The 27,940-nt window shown below is 50.3% G+C and overlaps 1 protein-coding gene and 1 pseudogene across 2 annotated transcripts; one reads left to right on the forward strand and one right to left on the reverse strand.

Moving 5' to 3' along the window:
* The first annotated feature begins 477 nt into the window (after nt 1-477).
* On the forward strand, nt 478-10,959 carry LOC113453531 (zinc-alpha-2-glycoprotein-like). Its single transcript, XM_087928332.1, has 7 exons — nt 478-1,063; nt 1,762-2,004; nt 2,281-2,556; nt 2,925-3,212; nt 8,387-8,452; nt 9,694-9,845; nt 10,655-10,959. Exons 1-7 carry the CDS (start codon nt 991-993, stop codon nt 10,880-10,882), a joined length of 1,326 nt encoding a protein of 441 aa, XP_087784458.1. The 5' UTR covers nt 478-990; the 3' UTR covers nt 10,883-10,959.
* A 7,036-nt stretch (nt 10,960-17,995) lies between these two features.
* LOC148126737 (zinc-alpha-2-glycoprotein-like) lies at nt 17,996-26,845 on the reverse strand (annotated as a pseudogene). Its single transcript, XR_015742465.1, has 6 exons — nt 26,302-26,845; nt 24,569-24,814; nt 22,311-22,585; nt 21,108-21,394; nt 20,672-20,743; nt 17,996-18,339 (listed from the first exon to the last, which is right to left on the reverse strand). The product of XR_015742465.1 is annotated as a zinc-alpha-2-glycoprotein-like (transcript).
* Between the last annotated feature and the right edge of the window lie 1,095 nt (nt 26,846-27,940).

The following is a 27,940-nucleotide window of genomic DNA, read 5'->3' on the forward strand; positions in this document are numbered from 1 at the left end:
AAGCCCTCTGGCATAACCACCCCCCTCCGCCCAGAAACCAACCTGGTTGGCATCCAATTGCTATTCGCGGAAGGGTTGAAGGTAGCAATAGCCCTTAGACTTAGATACAGTTTTATTGCCCTTTCCTAAGCGGTTTATAGAGTCAGCCTATTTGCCCCCTACAATCTGGGTCCTCATTTGACCCACCTGGGAAGGATGGGAGGCTGAGTCGACCTTGGGCCTGGTGGGATTCGAACTGCCAAATTGCAGGCAGCCGGCAGGCAGCAGAAGTGGCCTCCAGTAATGCACTCTAACCACTCCCAGCAGGGCCCAGGATAGAATAAAACACTTGCGGGTTCTCTCCAGTTGTGGCGCCTTTGATTCCCGTGCAAAAGAAAGCAGACGCGGAAACTTTGGACGGGCGGAGAACTTTAGCGGAGCTCTCGGGGCGGGCAGGATAGAGGCCGAGAGGGCGGGCGAAGGAGGGAGGGCGGCGCTGTCCTTGGCGGAGCGAAGGTGCAGGTTGTAAAGGCGTCTCCGTAGTCTCGGCCCTCGCGCTGCTGGAGCGAGAAGCAGGGAAGGCAAACGGGTGCGGCTCCTGTGCGAGTCCACCGGGGCCCCTTGGCGGAAGGAAACTGTGTCCGGGCCGGACGCTGCCCAAACACGCGGCCATCCCCTTCAGATCATCGACGGGCCGCCTTCTGCCTAAAGCTCCCCGAAAGCCCGAAGGGGCGAAGGGGGATCGATCGGAGAGCCTCGGAAGAAGAATGAGCGAGGTGGTGGCTGCGTTCACACAACGGGCGTTTGAGCGCTAACCTGCCGGTTGCGGGCAGCGTCTCCCTTCCTTCCTCCACGGCCCGGGAAGGGCGCAAGGGAGCAGCGCTGTTTTGGTTCTTCGGGGACGGGACGGAGAAGTTCAGCAGAGTTGGGCTTCTTTGCGGATCCGGACGGGACCCGGACCGGGAGAGGCGCCTAAGCGGCTTGTCCTTCGCGAAGGGCGGATAGACGGGGATGCCGCTGAACCGGCCGCTCCTTTTGCTCTTCGGAGTGGCGTTGGGCTCCTTCGGGCCTGGGGCTCTTTGCGGTGAGTTGGCGGCGGCGGGGGTGGGGTGGGCAACAGACGGGGGTGGGGAGCGCATGTCCTGGGTCGGGTCTCTCTCTCCCCCATCCCCCCTCAATGCCAAACTCCATTCGCACAAGGAAAACTCTTCCTTTTCCTCCGTTTCACCGAATCTGGTTTAAAAACGTTGGTATCTGATTTGTAATCGGTTCTCATTTACAGAGAGTAAAAGTAAAAAGCGAAGTTTGGAATTCAGCCCTTCCTTCTCCTTCCTCCTCCTGCCTGGGCATTGGGCCAAGTCCTCGCCATTCAGCTCCCCCCTTATCAGCAAACTTTGCCCTTGCTGGAAAGATGCTCAGCTCCCTTGTTAGCTTCCATGTAAATAGGGCCCAGCTGGCTCTTCCCACTGTGGGGTGTTTGGGGTCACCATGGAGGTCAGGCCCACAAGCAGCTGCCTGGGAATCCCCAGAGCCCAGAGGAGCAGAAGGAGCAGCCAGATGTGGCCCTGCCCAGATGATCCCAGTGTCTTCCGAGGGCTGCTGGGGGCTCTTCCCTCCAATGTATCTTCCCAAGCAGAAGAGAAAAGGGGGAGAACCAATTTCTTCCACTTTAGAGAACTTGTTGGGGAGAGACTGTTTGTGACAATGAACTGTTGAAGGGGGTGGAGCTTCAGGGCTGAACCTCCCCCCAATTCTGCTCTTCTCCTCCCCTTCCTTCTCTAGGCCCTCCCTCACACTCCCTGTCCTACTTCTACCTGAAACTCCCAGAGTCCAGTCAGGGGCTGCCCCAGTTCTTCATTAAGGTCCACCTGGATGACCATCCCATCTTTCGCTTTGAGAGCCTCACCAGGAAGATGGAGCCTCTGGTGCCCTGGATGGAGGAGGCAGGGAAGAAGTTTCTGATCCCTGAGTGGATCTTCAGGGCTGACATGGAGACGTTATCAAAACTGGACCAGGAGGCTGGAGGTGAGCAGAGCCAGGGACATCAATGCCTGCTGGAAAGGAAAGAAGACCCCAATCCCCCCACCCCCCAATTCTCTCTCCCACCCAGAAATTCTTCATGGCCTGACCTCAAACAGGGTTAACTGAAGTAAGAGACATTTCCTCTTGTCTGAAAAAGAGGAGAAAGGGAAACTGGGTTTCTCTCCCCAGGGGGGAAGAGAAGGTAACTCTATTTATTCTCTAAGGAGAGGAATCCTGCATCCTTTTCATTCACCTCCACCTCCTCCGGGTCTCTTTTAGGGCTTCGTACCTGGCAGGTGAATTTGGGCTGTGAGCTCAGGCAAGACGGGAGCAAAGGAGGGTTTTTGCACTATGGCTACGATGGGATGGACTTTATCAGCTTCAACAAGGAGATCCTCTGGTGGGTGCCAGCTCAGCCCCTGGCCCAGAAGGTGAAGGAGGAGTGGGAGGAGGATCCAAGATGGTCCCAGGGAAGTAAAGACTTTCTGGAGGAGACCTGCATTGTCTGGCTGCAGAGATACCTGTCCTACAAGAAGACGACTCTGGAGAAGATAGGTGAGTGGCAAAAAGGGGGCTCCCCTGATCAGGTTTCTATGGGCTCCCCCTCCCCCATTTTATCTCTGTCCTACATAGCCAATCCACCCTCTGCAGAAAAGGGTCAGGAGGTATCTCACATCCTATTACGGGAGGAAAATAATCTTCAATGCCCCCCCAAATAAAGACAAAGAAACTGAGCAGGAAAATAAGATCTAGTCCTATTGCGGTGACGATCACTCCAATGTTGCCATCTTTGTGGGTCTCACAGGTTCAGAGGAGGAGAGGGAAGAGAGGGAGAGGAGGGCCAAGGAGGACTTGATATTTAAATCATCTTGCCAAAAACTCTAGAAATTCTGGGAACTCTGGTCTTGTTGCTGTTTCTGCAGAGCCTCCAGTGGGGAAGGTGACCCATAAAGTGGAGGATGAGAGGCTGGAGGTCCTCACCTGCCAGGCCTTTGGCTTCTACCCCAAGGAGATCTGGGCCACCTGGAGGAGGGACAGAGAGGTCTGCAAGTATGAAGCATTCCATAGGAACATGGCCCCCAACTCAGACGGGACCTATTATCTCAGGCTCAGCATTGAGATCGACCCCAAGGAGAGGGACCATTTTCGGTGTCACCTGGAGCACAAGGGCTTGCAGGAGCCCCTGGACTTGGCTTTCAAGGAGGAAAGAGGTGAGAGGCTGAGAGGGTAGAAATAGATTTTAGAGAAATGTTTGAAAATCTGTGTGTGGGGGGGTAGTTTTCTTCTGCAACATCTCATGTTTTCAGATGAAGAGTGTTAGATCGGTGGATCGAGTCACATAAGAGGCGAGACGCAAAAGTGAACAGTCAGCTCTTTATTGGGACTTCAGAACAAGGACAGCTAAAGCTTGCGAGCCGCTTGGCTTTATACAGCCGGCCGGCGGCTCGGCGGCCAATGGCAGCACTTTGAATCTCCCGTGATGGCTCGGCCAATCGCGGTAGATTCTTAGTGCTCCAATCACAGGCGTTAGGTGAACCAATCGGGTTGCGTTCCTGACGGACCAATCGGAATGCGAGTTTACAAGAATGTTAATACAGAACACCCTCCCCTCATGGTTTCGTCCGATGTCGTGACGTAGTCGCGCAGGTAACTGGGGCTCCGAACCTGCCTAGTTGACCTGCGTGGTTCAGTCTGTGTGTGATCGTTGGCCAGTTCGGACGGGCTCCACGTCACTCTCAACTCTGTTGATGGAACCGCCTGGAAGGGTGAGCCCGGCCTGTTGCTGCAGCTCCTGCCCAGACTACCTGGGTCGGTCGAGTTGCGGTTCCTGTCGCTCCCGCTTGGTCTTTCCGGGCTGGTTGAGCTGGCTTGGCTATACCTTCCAGGTAAAGATCCCGTCTGCGACAGCTCGAGGTCTACTGGTGAGTATGGCTGGTTTATTTGAATGTTGCTGTCTTCTGGTGGGGGGTGTTCGGCTTGCCTTTGGGGGGGTGCCGTTGACGATTCTGGCCTTTTGTCGTTCCCCAGCTTGGTTGTTGGGGCTTCCCCTCCTCCTCTGCTTTCCGCGGTTGTTGTTGCCAAGGCGTCGGGGATGTTGGCGGCTAACCTGGACCGTAGCTGGTCGATGTGCCGCTTCCAGCTTCTGCCATCCGTCGTTTGGAGTCTGTATGATTGGGGCCCGGTTACCTGTGTTATTTGTGCAGGTACCCAGAGGGGGTCTCCAGTGAAGTTCTTCGCGTAGACCGTGTCCCTGGTGTTGAATGCCCGGTACTGGCTGGAGGAGTCCGGGGGTTTCTCCGGGTTGTAGGTGGGGTGTAGCCGGTCCAGTGGAGACCTCAGTTTTCTTCCCATCAGTAGCTCCGCTGGGCTCTTGTTCATGGTCGTGCTAGGTGTGATGTGCTGTATAAAGAGCAGTTTGTTTATTTTTTGCTTGGATGTCGCCGGTTTCGATTTTTTGGATGGTTTTTTTTTGTGTGTATTGAACCATCCGTTCCACCCTACCCTTCGCCGCCAGATGAGCCGTCGAGGTTAAGGCGTGTCTGATGCCCCGTTCGGCCAGGTATCTTTCAAATGCCAGTGCCGTGAACTGCGGGCCATTGTCCGACACTAAGACATCTGGTAGCCCATGCGTTGCAAAGAGTCTGTTGAGCTTATCGACGACCACTTCTGTTGTTGTTGTTGCCCTCATGGTGCTTACCTCCAGCCAGTTGGAGTAGGCATCTACGGTGATGAGGAATGTATGCCCCTTGGTTGGCCCGGCGAAGTCTATGTGTATTCGCGACCATGGTCCTCTGAGGGTTTCCCATTCCAGGACTGGAGCGGCGGCGGGGGGGGGTGGATCTTGTCTCTTGGCACCTGCTGCACCCAGCAACCCATGTCTCGATTTGTTTGTCCATCCCCGGCCACCAAGCGTAGCTTCTGGCCAGGGCTTTCATCTTGACAACCCCCGGGTGTCCCTCGTGCAGCATTGCCAGCACTCTATTTTGTAGTGTCTCTGGTATGACTACCCGGTCTCCCCAGAGTATGCACCCCCTTTGAGTGAACAGCTCAGTTTGGAGGTTTCGGAAGGCTTTGAACTGTTCGCCGCCCTCGTTTTCCGGCCACCCCCGCTCTACCCAACTCAATACCCACGCCAGCCATTTGTCTTTATTTGTTTCACGGGAAATGTCTGGCGCGGTTAAGAGTGGGCTGGGTAGGGTCTCGATTTGCAGGATCGTCATTGTGGGCACTGGGTCGTCGTCTAGGTCTGGTAGTGGTGACCGGCTTAATGTGTCTGCGTGCGGAATGTTCTTGCCGGGCCGGTGTGACAGTTCATATGAGTACGCGGCAAGGAACTTGGACCACCGCGTCATCCGGGGCGACAGGATGTTTGGGGTGGCTTTGTTCCCTGCGAGTATCCCGAGTAGGGGTTTGTGGTCCGTAATGATCGAAAAGGTCCTACCGTAAAGGTACTCATGGAACCTTTTCACTCCGGCGACGATGGTGAGGGCCTCTTTGTCCAGTTGGCTGTAATTTCTTTCCGGTCTGGCCAACGTTCTGGAGAAGAAGGCGATGGGTGCTTCCTTCCCATTGGGTAGGGTGTGGCTGAGGACCGCTCCGATGCCGAAGGTGATGCGTCGCATGTTACCGTGAGTAGTAGGGTCTCGCTATACTGGATCAGGACTGCGTCTGATGTTAGCAGGTTTTTTGTCTGTTGGAACACAGTCTCCTCCCGCTTTCCCCAGGTCCAGGTGGCTGCTTTATCGAGTAGCCGGTGTAGGGGTTCCACCATGGTCGCCTTCTGGGGTAGGAAAACATTGTAAAAATTAAGCAGTCCCAAGAATGCCTGTAGTTCCGCCTTGTTTGTTGGTGTGGGGGCTTCTTTGATGGCTCTGAGTTTCTTTCTGGTTGGGTGTATTCCGTGCCGGTCCAGGAGGTACCCCAGGAATTTGACCCTCTCGGTGTGGAGTTGGCATTTGTTTCTTTTGACTTTAAGGCCGGCGTCTTTGAATTTGCTAAGCACCGCCCTTAAACGGGTTTCCAATTGTTCTCTGTTGGCGGCTGCGACCAGCACGTCATCAAAGTAGGGGACCACTCCTTTTATTCCCTGGAGGAGCCTTTCCATGAGACTTTGGAAAACTCCTGGGGCGACGCTGACTCCGAATTGGAGTCGGTTGCATCGAAAAGCCCCCCGGTGTGTGACAATCGTTTGCGCTTCGGCTGTCTCTGCATCGACCGGCAATTGCTGATAGGCTTGCGCCAAGTCGAGTTTTGCAAAGACCCGGCCACCCCCCAGTGAGTGCAGAAGGTGCTGTACTACTGGGACAGGTAGGCGCTTTGCTGTAGCACGTGATTGAGGGTTGCCTTGTAGTCACCGCAGATTCTTATGGAGCCATCGGGTTTGATGGGGGTGACTATGGGCGTTTCCCAGCGGGCATGGTCGATGGGTTCTAACACCCCTTGCGTGACGAGCTTGTCTAGTTGCTTGTCGATTTTCGGCTTGAGCACAAATGGCACTCGCCGAGGTTTGAGGCGGATTGGGGCGACATTAGGGTTAAGGTTGAAAGAGATAGGGGGCCCTCGGTACTTGCCTAGCGAGTCATCGAAGACCTCCTGGAACTCCTTCACGAGTGTTGCTTCCCAGTCGGCCTCGTCCGTCTGATGGATGCCCGTCACTTCGATTCCCAGTGGGGAGAACCATTGCAGGCCGAGCAAGCTGGGGCGGTCCTTGTCCACGACGGTGAGTGGCAATATTTCGGTGTGGTTTTTGAAGGTGACTTTAAAATGTCCGATGCCGGCCACAGGGATGCGGTTTCCCTGGTAGTCTTTCAGGATTAGCTTCTGGTCGTCTAGTTCGTTGCGGCGGATGGTCGGTACTAGGCGCTTGATTGTGCGCCAAGAGACCATGGAGAGGTAGGACCCCAAGTCCACTTCCATCTCGCAGGGCTGGTCCTCGATACTCAGCACCACGTGTACCTTTCGGGCGTCCATGGTTGATGAATGGCCGATGACGACCGTCTGGTGGGTTTCCTCACGCCACTGTGCTTCGCTGAGTCATCTGCTGCGGCTGTTGCGGCTCTACCAGCTCTCGGTCTGGCGGTCTCAGTGCCTGGGGGGTGTTGTCTCGTTGTCAGGGGCTGTTTCCACGTCATTGTGGGCTGTAATTCTTTTTGTTCCGGCACACCTTGGCGATGTGCCCCCGCTTCTCGCAATGCCAGCAGACGGCGTCGAGAAAACGGCATTCGGAGCGGGGGTGGTCACTGCAGCAGCCAGCGCAATGGAATCCCGACTTATGTCCCCTTCGGTCCCGGCGGTCGCGCTCAGTCTGTAGCCGATGGATCTCCTCATCTTCGTCCTCGGTGTCGGATTGGGGTTCGATGTCACCATGATGCGTGGTTGTTTCTCAGCAGCTGGCTTCTCCGGGCTTCGCTGAGGCTGGGGTCGCTTCGTTGGTTGGTGACCGTTCGGTCGTGTTTGCTTGTCGCATCCGGGCTGCTGATTGGCGGATGGGCTCAAGGTCAGCCCAGTCCATCTCTTTTACGTCGGCGGGCTTGGCCAGCGCCTTGGCCATCTTGAATACCGTGGGGCCACAGTGCGTTAGGAACACTGCCCCTTTCCTCTGGCCGTTGGCGTCCTTGAGGTTGCTGCATTCCAGGAACATCTGGAAGCGATCGGTGTACGACTCCCAGTCCTCGGTGGCTGGGTCGAATGGAGCGGGTGGCGGGGTGCTGCTGGCCATCTTGCAGGTCATTGCGCACCGTTTGCCGCATGCTGGTTGGTCCTCGCCTCACGATCCCACCTTCGTCGCCAGTGTTAGATCGGTGGATCGGATCACATAAGAGGCGAGACGCGAAAGTGAACAGTCAGCTCTTTATTGTGACTTCAGAACAAGGACAGCTAAAGCGTGTGAGCCGCTTGGCTTTATACAGCCGGCCAGCGGCTCAGCGGCCAATGGCAGCGCTTTGAATCTCCCACGATGGCTCGGCCAATCGCGGTAGATTCTTAGCGCTCCAATCACAGGCGTTCGGTGAACCAATCGGGTTGCGTTCCTGACGGACCAATCGGAATGCGAGTTTACAAGAATGTTAATACAGAACAAAGAGCAGGAAAGGTCCTGCATTTAGCAATGGGAGAGAAGTGGTTTCTGTCAGAAGAGTTGGAAATGGTAATTTAATAGCAACAGTATGAAGATATGTGAGATGTTGGTGGTGGCTCCTCCTTCTGCCCTTCAAGGCCATTCCTTCCTCCCTCTTTAGCCTTGGAGGGGAGGGGCTTCCTTCAGGTGGGGGCACTTCCTAGAGGCCAATGAAGGTTGGGAAAGGCTTCCACTCTTCAGCATCTCCACTTCAGGGAACTCTGGATCTGCCTAATGATCGGAACCATCTTTCTCCTTCTTTATCTCTAGGGTGGCTGATTCCTGTGGTAATTGTAGCAGGCTTACTCCCAGTAGCTGCGATTCCCTTCCTGATATGTAAGTGAAACAAACACACCCTCCAACACCCACCCCTGGGTCCTTCTGGGTTCACTGAGTTGGGGTGGATGGGCAAGAGCTTCTCTGAGAGTTGCAGTCAGGGCCCCCACGAGACCCTTCCCCACAAACAGCATTTTGAACAGGAATTGGAAAGGAAGAAGAAACTACGCAGCCCTTTTTTCAACCCTTGTAAGCCTCAAAATGTTCCACATTCCTCATATCTGGGAGGAAGCCTCTTTGGCCTCAATGGACAGAGGAGCAAATATCAGGAGTCCCCTAAATCAGTGATAACCAACTGCTGGGCCACAGCCAACTGGTGGACCAGGAGAAAATTTGGGTGGTCTGCAGAGAAATGTCACCCCAGAGCATCCCTCAAAGCAATTAATCCAGGCTGCATGGGAACACAAGGCTGTGCCACCCACATGGCCCACGGGAACCCTCCCCACCCACTCACTCCTTACCTGGCAAACTTGCCTGCTAAGTTGCTATTTTTCCTTTTTTTTCCCTGACCATCATCCGTTCTGCTTTGCCAGGAGATTTAAATTAGCTAGAAAGCAGGAAATCATTGGATTTCTTGCCTTCTAACTAATCTTAAGGTCTTTGGCTCTGCTTTTAAGCAGAGCTCAACCTTCCTTAGGACTTCCTAATTCCTTAGGAATTAGGCACGTAAATCACATATACAAATTGATGGAAATGATCCCATCCCCCACCCAACATAGTTCAAATGATTCTTCCAATTAAAAGTTGTGAATATGATCATGTGGACATCTTCAGGTGGGGATGAGGCCTCTGTCCGTTGACCTTGGCATACTTTGATAAAAGTTTGCAGTTGCGCAGAGGAAAGAAAGCAAAGCAAGAAATAGAAACCTAAGCAAGAATGTCCTCTTCCCCCTCCTCATTTTTACAACACTAGAATGTAACACCTCCAGCTCACTTCCCAGACTTTTCCCCCCTCCTCCCCCCGTTACTTATGACAGCCAAAAGGTGCATAGCAATAGTAGAAGATCTTGAAGGCTGACACAAGGAGAGTTTCAACTTGGTTATTCCTCAATAACCCCCAGGAGTGCTCCATTTCATTGTCATAACCTGCTGGGAGCACTAAGGCCTCTTTTTCAAGACACGGGGTTATAATCCGGCCACTTGGACCACCTGGAGGCCTTCAGCTTGAGTCCTTCTCTATCCCAGGCAGGAGCTGCTCCCCCAAAATTAACTAGCTGTCCCCTCTTTTTGCAATCTCTCAGATCAGTGGAGGAGGCTCAGGAAAAAATTCCTTTGCAATGTGACAACTTGGCCTGATCAAGTTTCTCAAGAAAAGGTTCCTTCTCCAGCTATCTATGGCACAGAAGATGAGACTCAGTCACAGGCAATGCTCCAGCCTAAAGGGAGCTCAGAGGTGAGCCAGACACTTGCTGAACTCTATTTAAGAGGCAAAACTCCCCACTTGGACAATCCATGGAGGAAAAGACGGTGGGGCTTGTGGGTGGGGGAATCCACCCCCTAGTCCAAGTCGTTCCAAGGTAGCCATGGAGAGATCATGGGGCTCCTCTGGGGCTCAGCCCCTCCTGGTTGGGATCTTCTGATCTGATGCTCTGCAGGGAGGATCCAGGCCAGCTCAGTCTCTCCAGCCCATCAGCTGTGAGGGATGAACGTGGGTCAGGGAAGGGACCAGGAGGACTGAGGGGAGGGCGAGACAACGAATGGGGGCTAGGAAAACATGGGGCCTCCAGGAAAAAAGCTCCTGCATGAGGATGAGCTGGAGGGGTAACAGGAAAGGAACTCTAAAGGGGAGAAGTGAGGATCCCTCCCCCAGAATTCCTGTCTCCAGGGCGGGGCTGAGAATTGTAAGCCTTCTCCAATTTGCTTGCTCCCTATGCCTATCTGGGGGTGGCTGTGGGGGAAAGGGGGAGCCAAGGAGAGGAGAGAAAGTGCCCTTCCTGTTAAGCAACAGGGAAAGCAGAAGGTCCAGGCTGTCCAACGGGGCATAAAGATGTATTGCTCTCTGCAAGAATCTGATGGACTAAAGGTCCAAGCGAATGGGACCTAGATAAGAGACAAATGAATTCAAGGAGGGCTGGACTCTTTGGTCTCTGGTGAAGATGAGGGGCTGGTGATGCGCTTGATCCCCCTCCCTCAGGGTCAGCCTCTCCTACACTCCCCATTACAAATCAGGGCCTTGACTTCCTCCCTTTCCTCCCTCTGCAGCACGAAGCAACCACCCGTGGGGGGCAGAGGCCTGAGGGAGCTCCCAATGACACCGTTTCAACGTTGCCCAATGAAAAAGTGAAGCATTTATTATTGCTGTGGCCGCTGATGCTGCCGGCCGCTGATGTTGCTGCTTCTGCCGCCGTTAATTATGATGGTGGTTATTATTATTATGATGATCACTATGGTTATTATTCTAATTATTATTATTACAGTGATTTTTATTAATTTTTTTTTGTAAATTTTCAGTTTTCACAAAGAGAAAAAAAAATACAAATAAAACATCTTTTTTGAAAGTAGCGTAATCCCGGGTTACATTTCTTTGTACAGACACAAATTCAGATTCATGCTCATTTTTATATTCTACTCCATATATTATTACTATTTTACATTTTCTACATAGCTTCTCCCCTCTTTTAATTTTCTCAATTTTATTTTAATTATCTCATCTCAATTCAAATCTTTGCATTTATATTTTTTGTCTGTCCTGTTTCAATTATCTATTATCTTTTCTCATTAAACAAAATTTCTCCTGTAGTTACTGATTGGAGTATGACGCCTTTATATCTTTTCCCTAAAGTGGTAACATTCAATATAATACATAACTTCCATTCGGATTCTGTTTGGTACATTATTAAAATGCACACTGTATTCTTAAAAAAAGAAAAAATTATAAATGTATATAATTTAAAGAACATTCCATTCCAATTCAATTCTATCATTAATATTAATATTCATTAAAGTCTTAACATTTTTAACATCACTTTTCAATTAGATATCATACTTCTATGGGAACAATTATAAGCTTTCCATAGTTAATTCCCTCCCCTCTTCACTTATATTTTATAAAACATTAACTAATTAAAATGTTCCCGTTCCTTCCTAATTCAATTTTCTCATTTATTTTATTTCACTTATTTTATTCACAAACATTTCACTAAATTACACTATTTTATCCCTCATTTTAATCATAGGTTGTTTCCAATTTTCTAAAGTTATTTCTATTACTAACAATGCAATCTTATGTACCTTTACAGAATCCCTTTTTCAGTTAGATTTTCACCCATTATCTCTAAATAGGTCCTGTGTATCTTGCTCCAGTCCTATGTAACTTCTTTTCCTTTCCGTCTTCCGTCTCTTCTTCTCTCTCCCCTTTTTACCCCTTTGTCTCTCTACCTCTATTTCTCTCTTCTGTATTCCCCTTTTCTGTTGCTTTCCAGTATTATACTTATTTTTCAAATTATTTTTCTTTTCTTTGGTTGTTTTTTTAAGTCTTAAATTCTCCATTCTCTTTCCCCCTTTCCTTTTTCTTCCCCACTTAAAATTGCTTGTTCATTAAAGATGGCTTCTTCTTTGTCCCAGTCTTCTTGTTTTGCAGTCTTTTCTTGTTGTTTCTCATAGTTCCAAATCTCCATTTCTAAGAATTGAAAAAGGAAGCTGAAAGGACCCTTCCCTTCTTGTGCATCTTCTTTGTACTTTTTAACTTCCATTTTCAATTCATCCAGAAGTGGTGCCATTGCATATATTTTTAAACAACCACCCGATTGATTTTAGTCATTCAAATATAATAACCAAGAATCCAAAGATCACCAAATAATACAAATACACACAAGCTGTTTCTCTTCCTGGTGTTACTATTTAGTTGCAAAGTTTCAATTAAAATGTATCTTTTAGAAGTCTTGTTGAAGTTTTACTATAGATTCTTTTCAATTCCCGGCAGTCTCCTCCCTCTTCCAGATCCTGCTGTTATTCTTTTTCTCTCCCTTCCTGCTTATGAGAAACAAAAATTTTAATGCCCAGAAATCTTTATTATCCCTTTGTTTTATCCCATTTTGTTTTATTTTCAGCTTAATTGCCTACTGATGTCAAAGCAGATTTTTCCAATTTCTTATTTAAGTCTCTTAGTTGTCAGTACAGGAAAGGAGAGAGAAGAAAAAAAAACCCAAACCTTTCCCTTTTCACTTTCCTTCACTGCTTCCAACTCTTCTTTGGGAGTGATGTTATTTTTTGTAAGGATCTTTTCTATCAATGGTTAGATAATAAAATACAATAATGAAATATGTAGAATCTTAGAAAATAATAAATATATAATATGTTAATTCCCCCCCCACCCCTTTTGTAGAAATAATCTTTTTCACAGTTTCCCAGGGCACATCTAATTTTCCACCACCTCCTTTTCAGAACGAACTTTTCCAGAGGTTCCCAGGACACATCTCACTGTGGAATTTTTATGGTCTTCTCACCTCCTGGCTGTGCCTCTCAGAGGTGATAGGTTCCGCCACCTGAGTTTCCTCCTCCATTGTATCATGTGTAGGTTATACAAATTCGATATAAGATTGTATATAAGATATATTCAGGTTACATCAAGAAAGGATTTCTTTATCAGTCTCTCCTCGCGCCCTTTTCTTCTTCCACTGAAGAAATAACAGATACACGGATCTGACACCAGGCTTTAGAAGCATAAATGCTGCAAAATATTAAGTAACTAATCTAAAATAAAACCAGATAAAGGATTAGGTCAACCTTCCCTTGTCTTAGAAAAATGCTGACTGGGGACTCCAATCACCATAAATCTGTACCAGCATCAGATTAAGGCAGTGGTGGGATTCAGCCAGTTTGCACCAGTCTGGAAGAACCCGTTGTTAACTTTCTGAGCAGTTTGGTGAACTGGTGGTCGGAAGAAATCATCAGGGCAGAGAACCAGTTGTTAAATTATTTGAATCCCACCCCTGGGCTGGTTATGCAGGCGACCACGGAGAGGATCTGGGGCAGCCCCTGGTTGGGCTCTGACATCCTCCAGAAGGACTAGCACAGGGAGTCCCTGGAGGAGCCTGGAAGGGGAAGAGGGGAAGGGTAGAATTGAGTGGGGTCTGCAGCTCCAGCCCCTCCCTCCATACTGGTGAAAAGCAACTCCTAAGAGAAGTCCAATTGCCTTCACTTCAGAGGATCCCAGTCATGAGATTAACCCTGGAAGAAGTTCTCAAGCAACTCTTGGCTGGCCCTGGAGACAGCTGGACACATCTGGTGGGGGGACCTCCAGGTTCCACAGCTGTTTGTGGAGCTGACCCCCCCCCAAACTCCTATGCTTGGAGTCTTACAGCTGAGTAGAGAGAATGGAGACTTCCGGCTCCCAGGTCAGAGTCTCCTGTAGTTTGGTGATCAGGAAACAGCTGATTAGAGGCTCAGCCTTTACCCAGCTGTGGGGTGGAGAGAAGAAAGGGTCAAAAGGAACCATAAACATTCCTTTTTTAACTTCGACTTCTTCCTCAGATAAGACCCAGAAGGAACAGGTGGAACTTTCCCTGTAAACTTGTTTACTGCTTGCTCAGAAAGTCAGTCAGCATTGAGGCCAAAGTCAACACCAAACATTGTAAAATCAACTGTCTCACAGGAGCCACGACCTTGTATTGTGAACCTGTCCCCATCTCGTTCATAAGTTGATAACAAATGAAAATCAATCAATCAATCAATAAATAAATGAATAAATAGAGGAAGGAAATTTCACTAAAGGAGATGTTGGGGCGTAACTTTGTACATTTATTTTTCACTCAAATGGCCATTGGTCAGTTTTGCTGTTATGAACATTGAACAGTCACTAAAGCAGACTTTGTTGTAAGTTGAGGTCTCCTGTAGCGCAGGGCGCTGTCCCTGGGCTCCCCTGAAGCACTAAGCAGAAACAGCAGCTGGGAGTTAGAGCCTGGCTCCAAGGGCCCTGGGGCCACCTCCAAGGGCTTTGGCAGGCTTGTCCCAGGGGGAGGGAGGGGAGGGGCCGAGGCCCAGAAGTGGTGTTGCTTTCCCAAGCCCTCTGGCATAACCACCCCCTCCCCCAGAAACCAATCTGGTTGGCATCCAATTGCTATTCTCGGAAGGGTTGAAGATAGCAAATGGCCGCCCTTCGACTTAGATACCGCTTTATCGCCCTTTCCTAAGCAGTTTACAGAGTTAGCCTATTTGCCCCCTTCAATCTGGGTCCTCATTTAACCCACCTGGGAAGGATGGGAGGCTCAGTCGACCTTGAGCCTGGTGGGAGTCGAACTGCCAAATTGCAGGCAGCCGGCAGGCAGCAGAAGTGGCCTCCAGTAATGCACTCTAACCACTCCCAGCAGGGCCCAGGATAGAATAAAACACTTGTAGGTTCTCTCCAGTTGTGGCGCCTTTGATTCTCGTGCAAAAGAAAGCAGACGCGGAAACTTTGGACGGGCGGAGAACTTTAGCGGAGCTCTCGGGGCGGGCAGGATGGGGGCCGAGAGGGCGGGCGAAGGAGGGAGTGTGGCGCTGTCCTTGGCGGAGCGAAGGTGCCTGCAGGTGCTGGTTATAAAGGCTCTTTTGCCCGGCGCTCTCGTCCTTTCGCTGCTCAGAGGCTGAGAAGCAAGGAAGGAAGCAGGTTGGCTCTTTGCGAGTCCACCAGGGCCCTTTGGCAGAAGGGAACTGTGTCGGGCGGACGCTGCCCAAACATGCGGCCATCCCTTCAGATCCTCGACGGGCCGCCTTCTGCCTAAAGCTCCCGAAAGCCCGAAGGGCGAAGGGGGATCGATCGGAGAACCTCGGAAGGAGAATGAGTGAGGAGGTGGCTGCGTTCACACAATGGGCGTTTGAGCGCTAACCTGCCGGTTGCGGGCAGCGTCTCCCTTCCTTCCTCCGGAGCCCGGGAAGAGCGCAAGGGAGCAGCGCTGTTTTGGTTCTTCAGGATGGGACAGAGAAGTTGAGCAGAGTTGGGCTTTGCGGATCCGGACGGGACCGGACTGGGAGAGCGCCTAAGCGGCTTGTCCTTCGCGAAGGGCGGATGGACAGGGATGCCACTGAACCGGCTGCTCCTTTTGCTCTTCGGAGTGGCGCTGGGCTCCTTCAGGCGTGGGGCTCTTCGCAGTGAGTTGGCGGCGGCTGCGCGGGGGTTGGGGGGGCAACAGATGGGGAACTCATGTCCTGGGTCGGGTCTCTCTCTCCCCCATCCCCTCAATGCCAAATTGCATTCGCACAAGGAAAACTCTTCCTTTTCCTCCATTTCACCGAATCTGGTTTTAAAACGTTGGTATCTGATTTGTAATCGGTTCCCATTTACAGAGAGTAAAAGTGAAAAGCAAAGTTTGGACTTCAGCCCTTCCTTCTCCTTCCTCCTCCTGCCTGGGCATTGGGCGAAGTCCTCGCCATTCAGCTCCCCCCTTATCAGCAAACTTTGTCCTCGCTGGAAAGATGCTCCGCTCCCTTGTTAGCTTCCATGTAAATAGGGCCCAGCTGGCTCTTCCCACTGTGGGGTGTTTGGGGTCACCATGGAGGTCAGGCCCACAAGCAGCTGCCTGGGAATCCCCAGAGCCCAGAGGAGCTGCAGGAAGAACTTAACCAGATGTGGCCTTGCCCAGATGTTCCCAGGGTCATCCGAGGGCTCTTAGTTGTCAGTAGAGGAAAGGAGAGAGAAGGAAAAAAACCTAAATCTGTCCCTTTTTACTTTCCTTCGCTGCTTCCGACTCTTCTTTGGGAGAGAAGTTATTTTTTGTAAGTTTAAATTCCAGGGTACCTTAGTTGTTGCTTTTACAACTAAACCCAGTCAGCCAAAACTTACACTTCTGGGGACTTCCGGCTTGTGGTGCTGTTTTGTTTGTCTGTGTATTGTTTTGGAAAATCAATAAAATTTGTTCAAAACAACAACAACTTTCACTTCTTATCTTCCTCCTGCACATTCTTTTCCGGTCGAGTTCTTCTTTGTGGTGTCCATTTCTGACCACCGTTGCAACCACCTTCGGGAAAGGGAGTAATGGCCAGCTGAGGAGGAGAGATGTGGCTCTCCTCGATCCTGCTAGTGGTCTCCCCACTCTTCACCACCTGTACGGGGTGGCTTAGCCCCGAAACCAGCCGGCTCGGGGTGCTCCATCAGTGAGGCCAGACAGAAACCATGCACGATCATGGATTTCTGTCGCTGAAGCCCTTCAAACCAGAACATCATTACCATGATTATTGATTATTATTTCACTAATTATTCAGGTGATACAGAACTTCAGACAAAGGCAGAATAACAGAGTTGGAAGGGACCTTGGAGGTCTTCTAGTCCAGCCCCATGCTCAAGTGGGAGATCTTACATCAGGGGTCTCCAACCTTGGCAACTTTAACCCCCAGATTTCCTCAGCCAGCAAGCTGTCCTAAAGTTGCCAAGATTGGAGAGCCGTGCCTTGTACCATTCCGGACAAATGGCTTCCAGTCTCTTCTTAAAAGCCTCCAGTAATGAAGCACACCCACAATGTCTGAAGGCAAAGTTGTTCCACTGGTTAATTGTCCTTGTTAGTAAGTTTCTCCTTAATTCCTGGCTGCTTCTCTTGTGGATTAGTTTCCTTCCATTGTTTCTTGTCTGACCTTCTGGTGCTTTGGAAAATAAATTGAATCTTTTTTGAAATTAAATCTTTGTAGCCCCTCAAATATTGGGACAAAGTTATCATATCACCCCAGTCCTTCTTTTCACTAGACTATCCATACCCAATTCCTGCAACCATTTTTCATAAGTTTTACCTTCCAGCCCGCTAATCATCCTTGTGGCTCTTCTCTATCCTTTTTCCAGTATCTCTACATCTTTTTAAATTCTGGTGACCAAAATTGGACTCAGTATTCCAAGTGTGGTCTTACTAAGGCTTTGTAAAGCTCTACTAATATTTTATATGGTTTTATCCTCTATTAATGCAGCCTACAATTTGGATCAGCTTTTTTTCCTGGAGTGTTGGCTACTCCTGCCAGTTTGGAGTCATCTGCAAATCTGATCAGTTTTCCTTCTATTCACTCATCTAAATCATTTATGAAGATATTAAAAGTACTCGGCCTAAAACAGACCCTCGGGGGTGGTTATACCCACCTCTACGGACTTCCCCTCCATGTGGATGTAGTTCCATTAAGGATTACACATTGAGTATGTTTTGTCAGCCAGTTACAAATCCATCTGGTAGTGGTGCTGTCTGTCTTGTCTTAAGCCATATTTATCTTCCCAAAAAATATCCAAGATAAGCAGTTAAACTCTACAAAGACTTCCATACAAAGATTCTTTAATGGATCATACTAGGCATCCTCAAGGTATAACTCAAGGTTATGTCAAGATTCATCTAATGTCCAATCTTTGCCTAGTTGTCTTCATAGTGTGAAAATATGGTTATCTTCATCCCATAATGGTACAGCAAAGAGATCTGGCACACTGCTGGGTCTCCAGGCAAGGAAAGAACAAAGGCTTTCCCCAACCCAACAGAGGTCAATTCAGTGGCCGATCAGGATTACAGATGTGACCACATGACATGAACTACATTTCCCATGAGGGCATGAACTACATTTTCCATGAGGCATTCCACTTAAGGGGACAGCTCCCTCATTCCCATTTAACTATATGCTGTCTGACCAGCACACTGTCTATCCCACATTCTTGTAGCTTTCCAAGAAGTAGCTCGCCTGGCCTCTGCGGTTTTATTCTTCTTCCATTGAAGAATGGCAGATACACAGATCTGACATCTTGTCTCACGTCGGCAGTAACATTTCACAAGACCTTGAGGCCCTCATCTCCATGCCTGCATCTCCAAGGGACTTGGCTCCATACCTTTGTAAAGAGACTTTTCCCAGGGTTGGGTGTGTGTGTGTGAGAAAGCTGGAGAGAGCCATATGGCATTAACGTCTCTTCTGAACTGGAAGGAGGTCTACCCGCATCATCCAGGCACCCAAGAGCCCTGCAGGGAGAAACGGAACAAGTTGGGGTGACTGTCCAGGACCATCTCAGGGCCCTCGATCTGCTCTTCACTTCACAAGGAGGGTTTTGCCAGGCGCTTACCACCTCCTGCTGCCTTTAGGTCAACCAACATGACAACCGGATTGAGAGTAACATACACGTCACCCGACAGGCACTTGATCTTTTGCACAATTTCAGCCAGGAGACCATCCTGGGCTCCAGTTCCTTCACTCACTGGTTTACTCTGGTTGGTTCTCTAAAATTTTCCTTTTGGCCCAGAAGGCCTGGCTTTTCATTGGCATTTCCATCCTCTTCCTCTTCCTCCTGATCTACTTCCTAATTTTGCTCTGTCTGCATTTGGTGGTCCTGCAGGAAATCAAAGACCTTTGGCTAGTCCTAAAATGGTGGCTGCCTTGAACAGCAAAAGTGTGGAATTGTGATATAAAAATCAATAAATCTGCCAACTCTCCCCCACCCCCTCTCTCCTTCCACCCCATTCCTCTGCAGAGCCTTTCCCCCATTTTCTCTCGGCTGTCGCTGCTCTCTCCCTCCCCTTGCCCCCTAAACTGGAGCAGCCTCAGGGGCTACTGCATAACCAGAACAAATGACCCCGTTTCTTCCGTTATGACAGCCTTTTCCTCCTTTCCCAATGAGAGGCCTTCGCCCAAAGGTTCCTCTGGGAAGCAGGAGGTGAGAAACCACAAATATTGCAGCTCAATACAAATGTCCCACCGTAATCCAGCTGATGGTCTCAGCATCCCATCCGCTTCAGCACGGGATCCTTATCAACTTTTCCTTCTAATAGAAAATGCACTTTCCTTTGTTTAAACTTCTACCTCACTTGCTCCAACTGTGTCCCTGAATCAGGCCCTTTAGATTTCCTGGCCCCTGTTATGTCTGGGCGGTGGGTCCCAAGGAGAGACGAGACTCGAAGGAGTGACAACAGCTCTTGATTAGGAAACCAGATACTGAGACAAGACTCCCAGCCGAGGCAGCTCCTTTTATAGAGCTGGCTGTGGCTAGGCAGCCTATGACATGCATTTGAGCTTGCCGCACTTGGTTTTACCCAATCGCGGCAGCCGAATAAGAACCAATCAGAATGCTTGAGTTTTGTCCAATCACGGCCCGGCTTTTCCGGACCAATAGGAATGCAGGCCTACAATGCTGTATGGAACAGCCCCAAACCACAAATATTGCACCTTAATACAAATATCCCATCTTAATCCAGCTAGCATCCCATCCACTTCAGCACAGGACTTATCAACTTTCCTTCTAATAGAAAATGCACTTTCCTTTGTTTAAACTCTACTTGCCCAACTGTGTCCTGAATCAGGCCCTTTAGATTTCCTGGCCCCAAACCCAAAGCGTATAAAAACACGTCCATCGTTCAAGGTCCCTCTTTCTTCCCACGTCCGCCTTCCCACTCCTTTCTCTTGCTCTGAGTCAAAGCCGAGGAAAGAATGGCTCTATCAGGGCTCTGGTACTTTCCCCATTTAAATCATGAGTCTCAGGCCGGATTTTCAAAGCTCAAAGATTATTTATTAGGAGAGGACATGCCGGTGCTGCCTGGGTGTAGCCGACTCTGAGACACATCGTATCATTGTCACCCTTGACCCTGGTTTCCCCCACCCCTGGGTGTCTCATCATTCATATTCTCCAATGGGACACATCCATAGCCAAAAGTCATCAATCATGTTCTCCAGTTAGAATTTTGTGGGGAGAAACTTCAGTCGCCTGGAAACTATGAAAACATTTATGGAATCCAGTTTCATTTTTGCAAGCTCCTACACTGCTCCCTCCTCCCTTTCTGTTGGCAACTCTAAAAGACCAGAGAAATATTTTCTGAGGTGACAGGCTCCTTCCTCTGCTGACCCTCTTTTTCTCTGTCCCCAGGTGTGACTGCAATGGGGGCCAGAGGACCCAGGACCCTCCCTCCATGGTCCCCATCTTCATATCGAGCTTCCCTGAAGGTATCTCTTGCCAGGTGAGATGGCCCATGGATCTTCTCCAGGGCAGGATTACAGATTGTCTAGGGCGTCCCAGGTGGTTTATGGGACATTTTATTTTTATTATGGAGCCCTTGATATCTGTTCCTTTACTTCAGATGGTCTACTTCAACGGCCTATTAAGGCCAAAGAGACTTCCTCTCAGACAAGAGGAAGGTGGAACCTTCTGAGATATACAGGAATTGGGAAAGTGGCTGCACACTTTCTCCTTCCTCTCTGACTCCTGTTCAAAATGTTTTTTGTGGGGATGTTCTGCCACCCATACCAGCTCAGCCAACACAGAAAGACCCAGGGGTGGATGTCAGTGGATATGTTGGTTTCACTTACTTATCAGGAAGAGAATCCCAGCTCCCAAGATTACGGCAGCCGCGATTCCAATAAGAATTTCCCACCCTGTATCTAAAGAAGGAGAAACATGGTTCTGGTTAGAGAGATGCTGAGTTCCCTGAAGTGGAGCTCTTGCACGGACACCCCACCCCAGGCAGTGTCCCCCCCGCGAAGGAAACCCCACCAAGTTTGAAGAAGGAAGAGCAAATGGCCTTGGAAGGGCAGAAGGAAGAAGAGCCACAACCAAGGCATTGGTTAGATGGAGCTTCAGCCTGGGCCATGCAATCAGGGTAAGGAAACATGTCCAATAGATTCCCTCCTGGGTGTCCCGGAAGATCAATGGAGGGAGGGGAAGCATGTCCAGACTTCTTCTCCCCAACCTTTCCCACACTGGTGAAAAATCTACTTCTGCATGTCCAACCCCTCAGGCTCTCACCTCTTTCCTCCTTCCAGGCCAAGACCAGGGGCTCCTGCAAGCCCTCGTGCTCCAAGTGACACCAAAAACGGTCCCTCTCCATGGGGTCGATCTTAATGCTGAGCCAGACATAATAGGTCCCGTCTGAGTTGGGGGCCACGTTTCTATGGAATGCTTCATACTTGCAGACCTCTCTGTCCTTCCTCCAGGTGGCCCGGATCTCCTTGGGGTAGAAGCCAAAGGCCTGGCAGATGAGGACCTCCAGCCTCTCATCCTCCACTTATGGGTCACCTTCCCCACTGGAGGCTCTGCAGAAACAGCAAAAGAGGAGTTCTGGGGAGTTTCTGGCCAGGTGTCTGAATAGGTAGGAAGACCTCACCTGGCCATCCTCTCTCTGGTTCTCTCCTCTCCTGAACCTCCGGGACCCTCAATGATTAGAGGCACTGAAGCCCTTGAGATTGATTTTTGAAAGGGGTACATAGAAATTGGGTCAAGTTCTCATTCTGACAAAACAATTGTACTGCTTGGAGCTTCGTCCAAATTTGACCACCAGCCTGAATTGGTAGTTTGGAATTGAAATTGTTCAAGTTGCCCCAGGTACAAATTGGGAAAAGTTTCATATTTTGATTCGGACTCAAACCCGAGAGGTTCGAATGAGTTTCTTCTGCTTTGCAATCTTTTTTTTTCCAGGGAACTAGAACTGGGTCTTCCAGCATGAATATATTGTTCAGTTATTTTCATCTTTGAAGTCCTTATTTTGGGGGCATTGAGGGTTATTTTCTTCTGTAATTGGACATGGGATACTTCCTGACCTTTTTCTGTGGTGACCTTAAATGGGGTCATGGCTATGCAAAAGGTAACGGTAAAAGGAGTCGGATTTTACTCTGCTACTCATTGCTGCCACTAGGGGGCAGGGTTCACCCTATTTCAAGGGAGCCAATGCTGTCCTGAGAAATTTCTGTGCTCTGGTGGCCAGCGTGACATCACATAGCGCTGTGTGTGCCCATTGATTCCCACTTGCAGGCTTTTGAACTGCTAGCTTGGCAGGAGCGGGAGGAGAATGGGAACTCGCCCCGTCATGTGGTGCTCAGATCTTGAACCTGGACTGTTGAGACAAGCCCAGCATCTTAACCACTGAGACCCCAGGCTGCTCCCTTGCCTATTTAAGACAGAAATAATATGGGGAGGGGAGCTGATGGACACATGCTCCAAAGTGCCACTCACCTCTCATCTCCAGAGCCCACCTCCTGTAGGACTGGTATGTCTGCAGCCACTCAATGCAGGTCTCCTCCAGGTAGTTTTTCTTCCCTGGGACCACTCTAGATGGTCCTCCCATTTCTCCTTGACCTTCTCAGCCTGGGGATGAGCTGCCACCCATCGGAGGATCTCTTCATCAAACTTGAGGAAGTCCATCCCATTGTAGCCGTAGTGCAAAAACCCTCTTTTGCTCCCGTCTTCCCTGAGCTCACAGCCCCACATCACCTGCCAGGAGTGAAGCCCTGAAAGAGACCCCGAGGGGTGGTGAGAAAGGCCCAAGATTCTTCTCCCTGAACACGTGAAAGTCTACCTCCCACCCCTCCTAGGGAAGGAAACTATCAGGCTACAGAACTTTTCCCATTCAATCAACTAGGATGAACGTATCAAAAGGAATCCTTTATTGAGATGAGACAATTCATGTAGTGGTTAAAAGCAGCATCTAAGGTCTCTCAGGCATACAGAGATAGATAGGGGAGTTTAAAACCCCTCCCCTTATCTCGATGTGTATTTAGTAAAACAAAGAGCCAACCTGTTAATTCCCCCTCACCCCCTTTTTAGAATGATCTTTTCCAGAGTTTCCCAGGACACATCTCACTGTGGAATTTTTATGGTCTCTTCATCTCCTGGCTGTCTCTCTCAGAGGTGATAGGTTCCGTCCACCTGGGTTTCCTCCCTCCATTGTATCATGTGTAGGTTATACAAATTTGATATAAGGTTAAATATATCCAGGTTACATCAAGAAGGATTTCATTATCAGTCTCCCGCCTCCTTTTCTTCTTCCATTGAAGGAATGACAGATACACGGATCTGACAGAAACCTGATTTCTCTTTCCCTTCTTTATCCCGCTAGGAGAAAAGTCTTTTAACAGAATAACAGAGTTGGAAGGGACCTTGGAGGGCTTCTAGTCCAACCTCTTGCTTAAGTAGGAGATCTTATACCATTCCAGTCAAATCATTGTCTAATCGCTTCGTAAGAACCTCCAGGGTTGGGGCATTCACAACTTCTGAAGGCAAGTTGTTCCACTGTGATTAATTGTTCTCACTGTGAAGACATTTCTCTTTAATTCTATGTTGCATCTGTCTTGGATGAGCTCCCATCCCTTGTTTCTCCTCATGCCTTCAGGTACTTTGGAGCAGTGGTCGCCAACCAGTGGGCCAGGGACCACTAGTGGTCCATGAGAAAACGTTGGTGGTCCACAGAGAAATGTCACCCCAAAGCAATTAATCCAGGCTGCGCAGGAACACAAGGCTTGCGTCGCTTGCATTGCGAACAACATGAGGGAGTGAAAGGAGGGAGGAAAGGGCGGAGGGGGAACTTGCCCCACTCGCCTCACGCACCTGGCCTGGCCACCGGGCTGCTTCTTTCTTCTGATTTTGGCTGCACACAAGGAAAGCAGCAAAGTCTTTCTTTCTCTCCCCCAACTCCTGCCAGAAATGAGTCTTTGGGACCCTCCAAGGCCTCCTGCTCCAAGAGGCTGCGCCGGCATGACAAGTCTCACAAAGACTCATTTATGGCACAGATTGGGGAGAGAACAAAAGACTTCTGCTGCTTCTGCTGCTTTCCTTGCATGAAGCCAAAAGTCTCTCTCTCTCCCCCTCCCAAGAATGGAGCTGGAGACAGTATCCTACTATCCCAAATAAAGAATGATTGATCGGTAGGAAAATGGGGTGGGGAATTTTCCTGCAGACATTTTGGGAGATTTTCCCAGGATCTTTGGCCCCTGGGATTTAAAATTATGAGTTTGGTGGTCTTTGAGGTCCAAAAGGTTGGCGACCCCTGCTTTGGAGAATAGCTCAATGCCCTTCTTTCTGCGACAGCCCCTCAAATAACAGGAGACCACTACATGTCAGCCTGAGCCCCTCTCTTTCTTAAACCAGATATACCCAGGTCCCCATCATATGTTTTAGCCTCTTTTTTATAGGACTAAAACTGGACATAGTATCACAAGTGTGGCCTTATTGTGCAGTAGTAACACCAAACGCGATCTTCATACTTTTGCATTTTAATTAACTTGCATTCAAGTTACTTAACACTTCATGTGATCTTGAAAGTGATCTGCTATTGCAATTAGCCCTTGTTGGGTGGAGCCACGCCCGGGAGAAATTATAGGTTAGGAAAAAAATTGTGTGTGTGTGTGTTTGTGTGTTTTCCACTGCAGAATAAGACCTCACCATTGTGGCCTTTTCTGTCCCTGAAGGCCACAGGTGGCACTGCTTCTGCTCACCTCCAGTCTGATGGCTGAGGTTTGATAACTTCTCCAGGCCAACCCCAAAGACCCACTCGAGAGTCTGGAGCCTCTCCTTCTCCGCCTCCTGCATCCAGGGCACCAGGGGCTCCATCCTCCTGAGGAGGCTCTCATAGCGGACGATGGGCTGGTCATCCAGGTAGCTCTGAATGAAAGGCTGAGGCAGCTTCTGGCTGGGCTTTGAGTCTTGCGGGTACAAATACCACAGGGAGTGCCTGAGGGAGCCTGGAGAGGAGGAGCAGGAGGAGGAGGGAAGAGGGCAGAATTAGGGGCTCTGGACTACAGCTTCATTTCTTCCTACATCCGGTCATCCAGCAGGCCCCCACCCACCCAACCCATGGGCCACCCCCTTTCGGCCCTTCATCTAAGGATTGATGCCTTGAAGCTCAAACCCGCCTTTAAACTTGAAACCAGCATCCCTTGGTGGACCCTGGAAACAGCTACAAAGCCCACATCTGGTTACGGTGCAGCTCCTCTGGGTTTCTGGGTTCCCAGCCAGTTGCTGGTGGGTGTGACCCAGATCGCAACCCCCTTGGTAACTGTGGGGAGAGTCAGTGGGGCCCAATTCACATGGAAAGTAACCCGTGAGTTGGACAACTGGCTCCTCCCCAATTGCCATTTTCCCCCAGGGCTTTTCCAGGAGACCAGGAGGGCTGCTGACCAGGGTGCAGCTCTAGTGCAGGCGGTTGTCCTTCGGTCGCCTCGGACTCTTTGCAGCCTCATGAACCACACAGCAGGCCAGCCTTTGGATATACTACGGCTTCTCCCCCCGAAAACAAACTGAGCAGCCTCATATCATCAATTCATGGCTCTGCCTTCCAACGGAAGCTAGGATTGAAGGCAAGGCTTGTCTTCCAACTTGGCAAGTTCAAGACTCGTGGACTTCAACTCCCAGAATTCCCGAGCTAACATGACTGGAGGAGGAATGCTGGGAGTTGAAGTCCCCAAGTCTTCAAGCTGGCAAGTTGGAAGAGCCCTGATTTGGGGGAAGGTCCCTAATTGACTGCAGAAGAGATCACTGCCTGCCTTACCTAGAAGCTTCCTTTTGGTTATTCAGCTAAGTTGTTTCTGACTCTCCGCGGCCCCCACGGACCACAGCACCCCAAGCTCCTCCCCCCTCCCATCCTCCACTGTCTCCTTTGCCCCAACTCATGTCCCTAACCCTCCCCTCCTCTGCCGACCCCTCCTCCTTTGGCCTTTCCCCAAGGAGTCCTGGTCTCTTCTCCTTAGGGGGCCAAAGGATTGGAGCTTCAACGTCAGGATCTCTCCTTCCAAAGAGCAACTGGGGCTTGTTTTAGGACCAGTGCAGGCTGCTCCCTCCTTTGTTCGGGCAGGAGAGAGGAGGAACTCCGGACCTTCTCTCTTTTTGCTTCCAGGCCTTATTTTCTCATAAATACAACGAAATACTTAAAAAAACATAACTCAGTGAAACCTGGGGTAAAGAAGGCAGAAGAGAACCGAGTTGCAAGAGACCTTGGAGGTCTTGTCCAAGCAGGAGCCCCTCTACCCTTTCAGACAAACGGTTGTCCAACCTCTTCCCAGTGTGGGAGCGTTCACAGCCTCTGGAGGCAATTCCACCGATTCGTTGTCTCAGTTGCTAAGACCCGGGCAATGGAGCTTGAAGGAGGGAGGAGAGAAAGAGAGAGACGAATCCCAAACGCTCCTCTTCCCTTTGTGCTTCATCCCCCACCTAACCCCGGCCAGGAACTCACCGCAGCCGGCCCCCTCCGGCACCAAGGCCCCCAGCGCCGCCCCAAGGACCAAGAGGGGCGTCCAACTGGGCGACATCGCCCTCCAGCCTTGCGGCTCTTTCCAGCTCCGCCGGAGGGCTCCAAAGTGCGGCTCCTCCGGGAAAGAGGGAAGCCAACGCTTTCGCTTTCCATTTCTCCCGGGCCAGGGCGGAGGGGAGGGGAGGGGAGGGGGTGTCCTAGCCAGATCCTGCCCACCACCCTCAGCGGTCACCATCCGCCAGTGCCCGTTGCGTGGAGGCGGCCACCGCGATGCCCCCTCGCTTCACCGTCCTCGCGAAGCCCCTGCGGGCGATCCCCCCTCATCCGGAGGCTTCTGGGCAACTTTGGGCGGAATCTGCTTGGGGCTTTCGGTCGCTGTCTGAGTTACAGCTACGGCGGTGTTGAAGGAAGGGATTCGAAGGGCGGATAGCCAGGCTCTTGGGCGTCCGGTTAAAGATCCGTGTTTGTTCCTGGGACGGTGACTTTCCACCCGAACCGCTTTCCCCCTCACACACACACACCCCGCCTGTCTTTCCTTTCGACTGGACCCTCCCCCTTCCCTTCCCCCTCCCCCTTTCAGTTCCCGTTCCTTTCCCTTCCTCCCCTTCTTTCTCTCCCACCCTCTCTCCTCTCCTCTCCCACGCCCACCCCTCCCTTTCCCCAGCCCTCCGCTCTCCTCTCCCTCCTTCCTCTTCTCTCCCCTCCCCTCCCCTTTATCACCCCCTCCCTTCCATCTTCCCTCCCTCTCCTCTCCTTTATCACCCCCTCCCTTCCCCTCCTCTTCCCGCTCCTTTCCTCTCTCTTGCCCTCCTCCAATCTTCTCCCCTTCCCTCCTCTCCCTTCCCACTCTTCCCCTCCCCTTTCTCTTTCCCATTCCTTTCTTCTTTCTCTCCTCTCCTCTCTCTGCCCACCCCTCCCTTCCCCTCCCCTCCCCTCCTCTCTTCCCCTTTCCTCTCCCCTCCCCTTTCCGTTCCCATTCCTTTCCCTTCCTCCTCTTCTTTCTCTCCCACCCTCCCTTTCGTTGGAGAATCTGATCTATGACACATCCAGGGGGCTGGGGGGAAACAGGGTCATAGGTGGTAGTAAATTACGTGTCTCAGAATTGGCTTCATACAGGTTAATGCTGGACATGTTGCTCCTAATAAATCTTTTGGATTCCTTTGAAGCTTGGCTCATGATTTAATTAGGGCAATTGTCGGAACCCTGACAGTTAACTTCCACGCAGTTGCTAACCACGGCTGTTCTCAGAAGCTCTGGAGATGAACATCTGGCACCATCGCTCCATCCGTTGCCCTTTCATCCCTCTTTAGGAGCCTCTCTCGGGCTCTGAGGTTGGTGCAGCAGCAACAGAAATGAAATTGTGCAGGTGTGTAAGTCGGGGGAAAGAAGTACAGTGGCCCCCCCAGGCAGTGCATGAAGCAAAGGACATGAAACATCACAGCCTCTGGGGCTACAAAGATGAGCAGGTCAATTTATTTTCCAAAGCACCAGAAGGTCAGACAAGAAACAATGGAAGGAAACTAATCCACGAGAGAAGCAACCTGGAATTAAGGAGAAACTTACTAACAGGACAATTAACCAGTGGAACAGCTTTGCCTTCAGACATTGTGGGTGTGCTTCG

This window comes from Pseudonaja textilis, chromosome 2 (assembly GCF_049901715.1).
Source record: "Pseudonaja textilis isolate UNSWEBS1 chromosome 2, rPseTex1.2, whole genome shotgun sequence".
NCBI lineage: Eukaryota > Metazoa > Chordata > Lepidosauria > Squamata > Elapidae > Pseudonaja > Pseudonaja textilis.

Excerpts from the sequence above, each read along its gene's own strand:
- LOC113453531 (XM_087928332.1), top strand. The coding sequence starts at position 991 with ATGCCGCTGAACCGGCCGCTCCTTTTGCTCTTCGGAGTGGCGTTGGGC. Across the intron at positions 8,453-9,693 it reads TGCGATTCCCTTCCTGATAT|ATCAGTGGAGGAGGCTCAGG; the intron begins GTAAGTGAAACA and ends GCAATCTCTCAG. Across the intron at positions 9,846-10,654 it reads AGCCTAAAGGGAGCTCAGAG|CACGAAGCAACCACCCGTGG; the intron begins GTGAGCCAGACA and ends CTCCCTCTGCAG.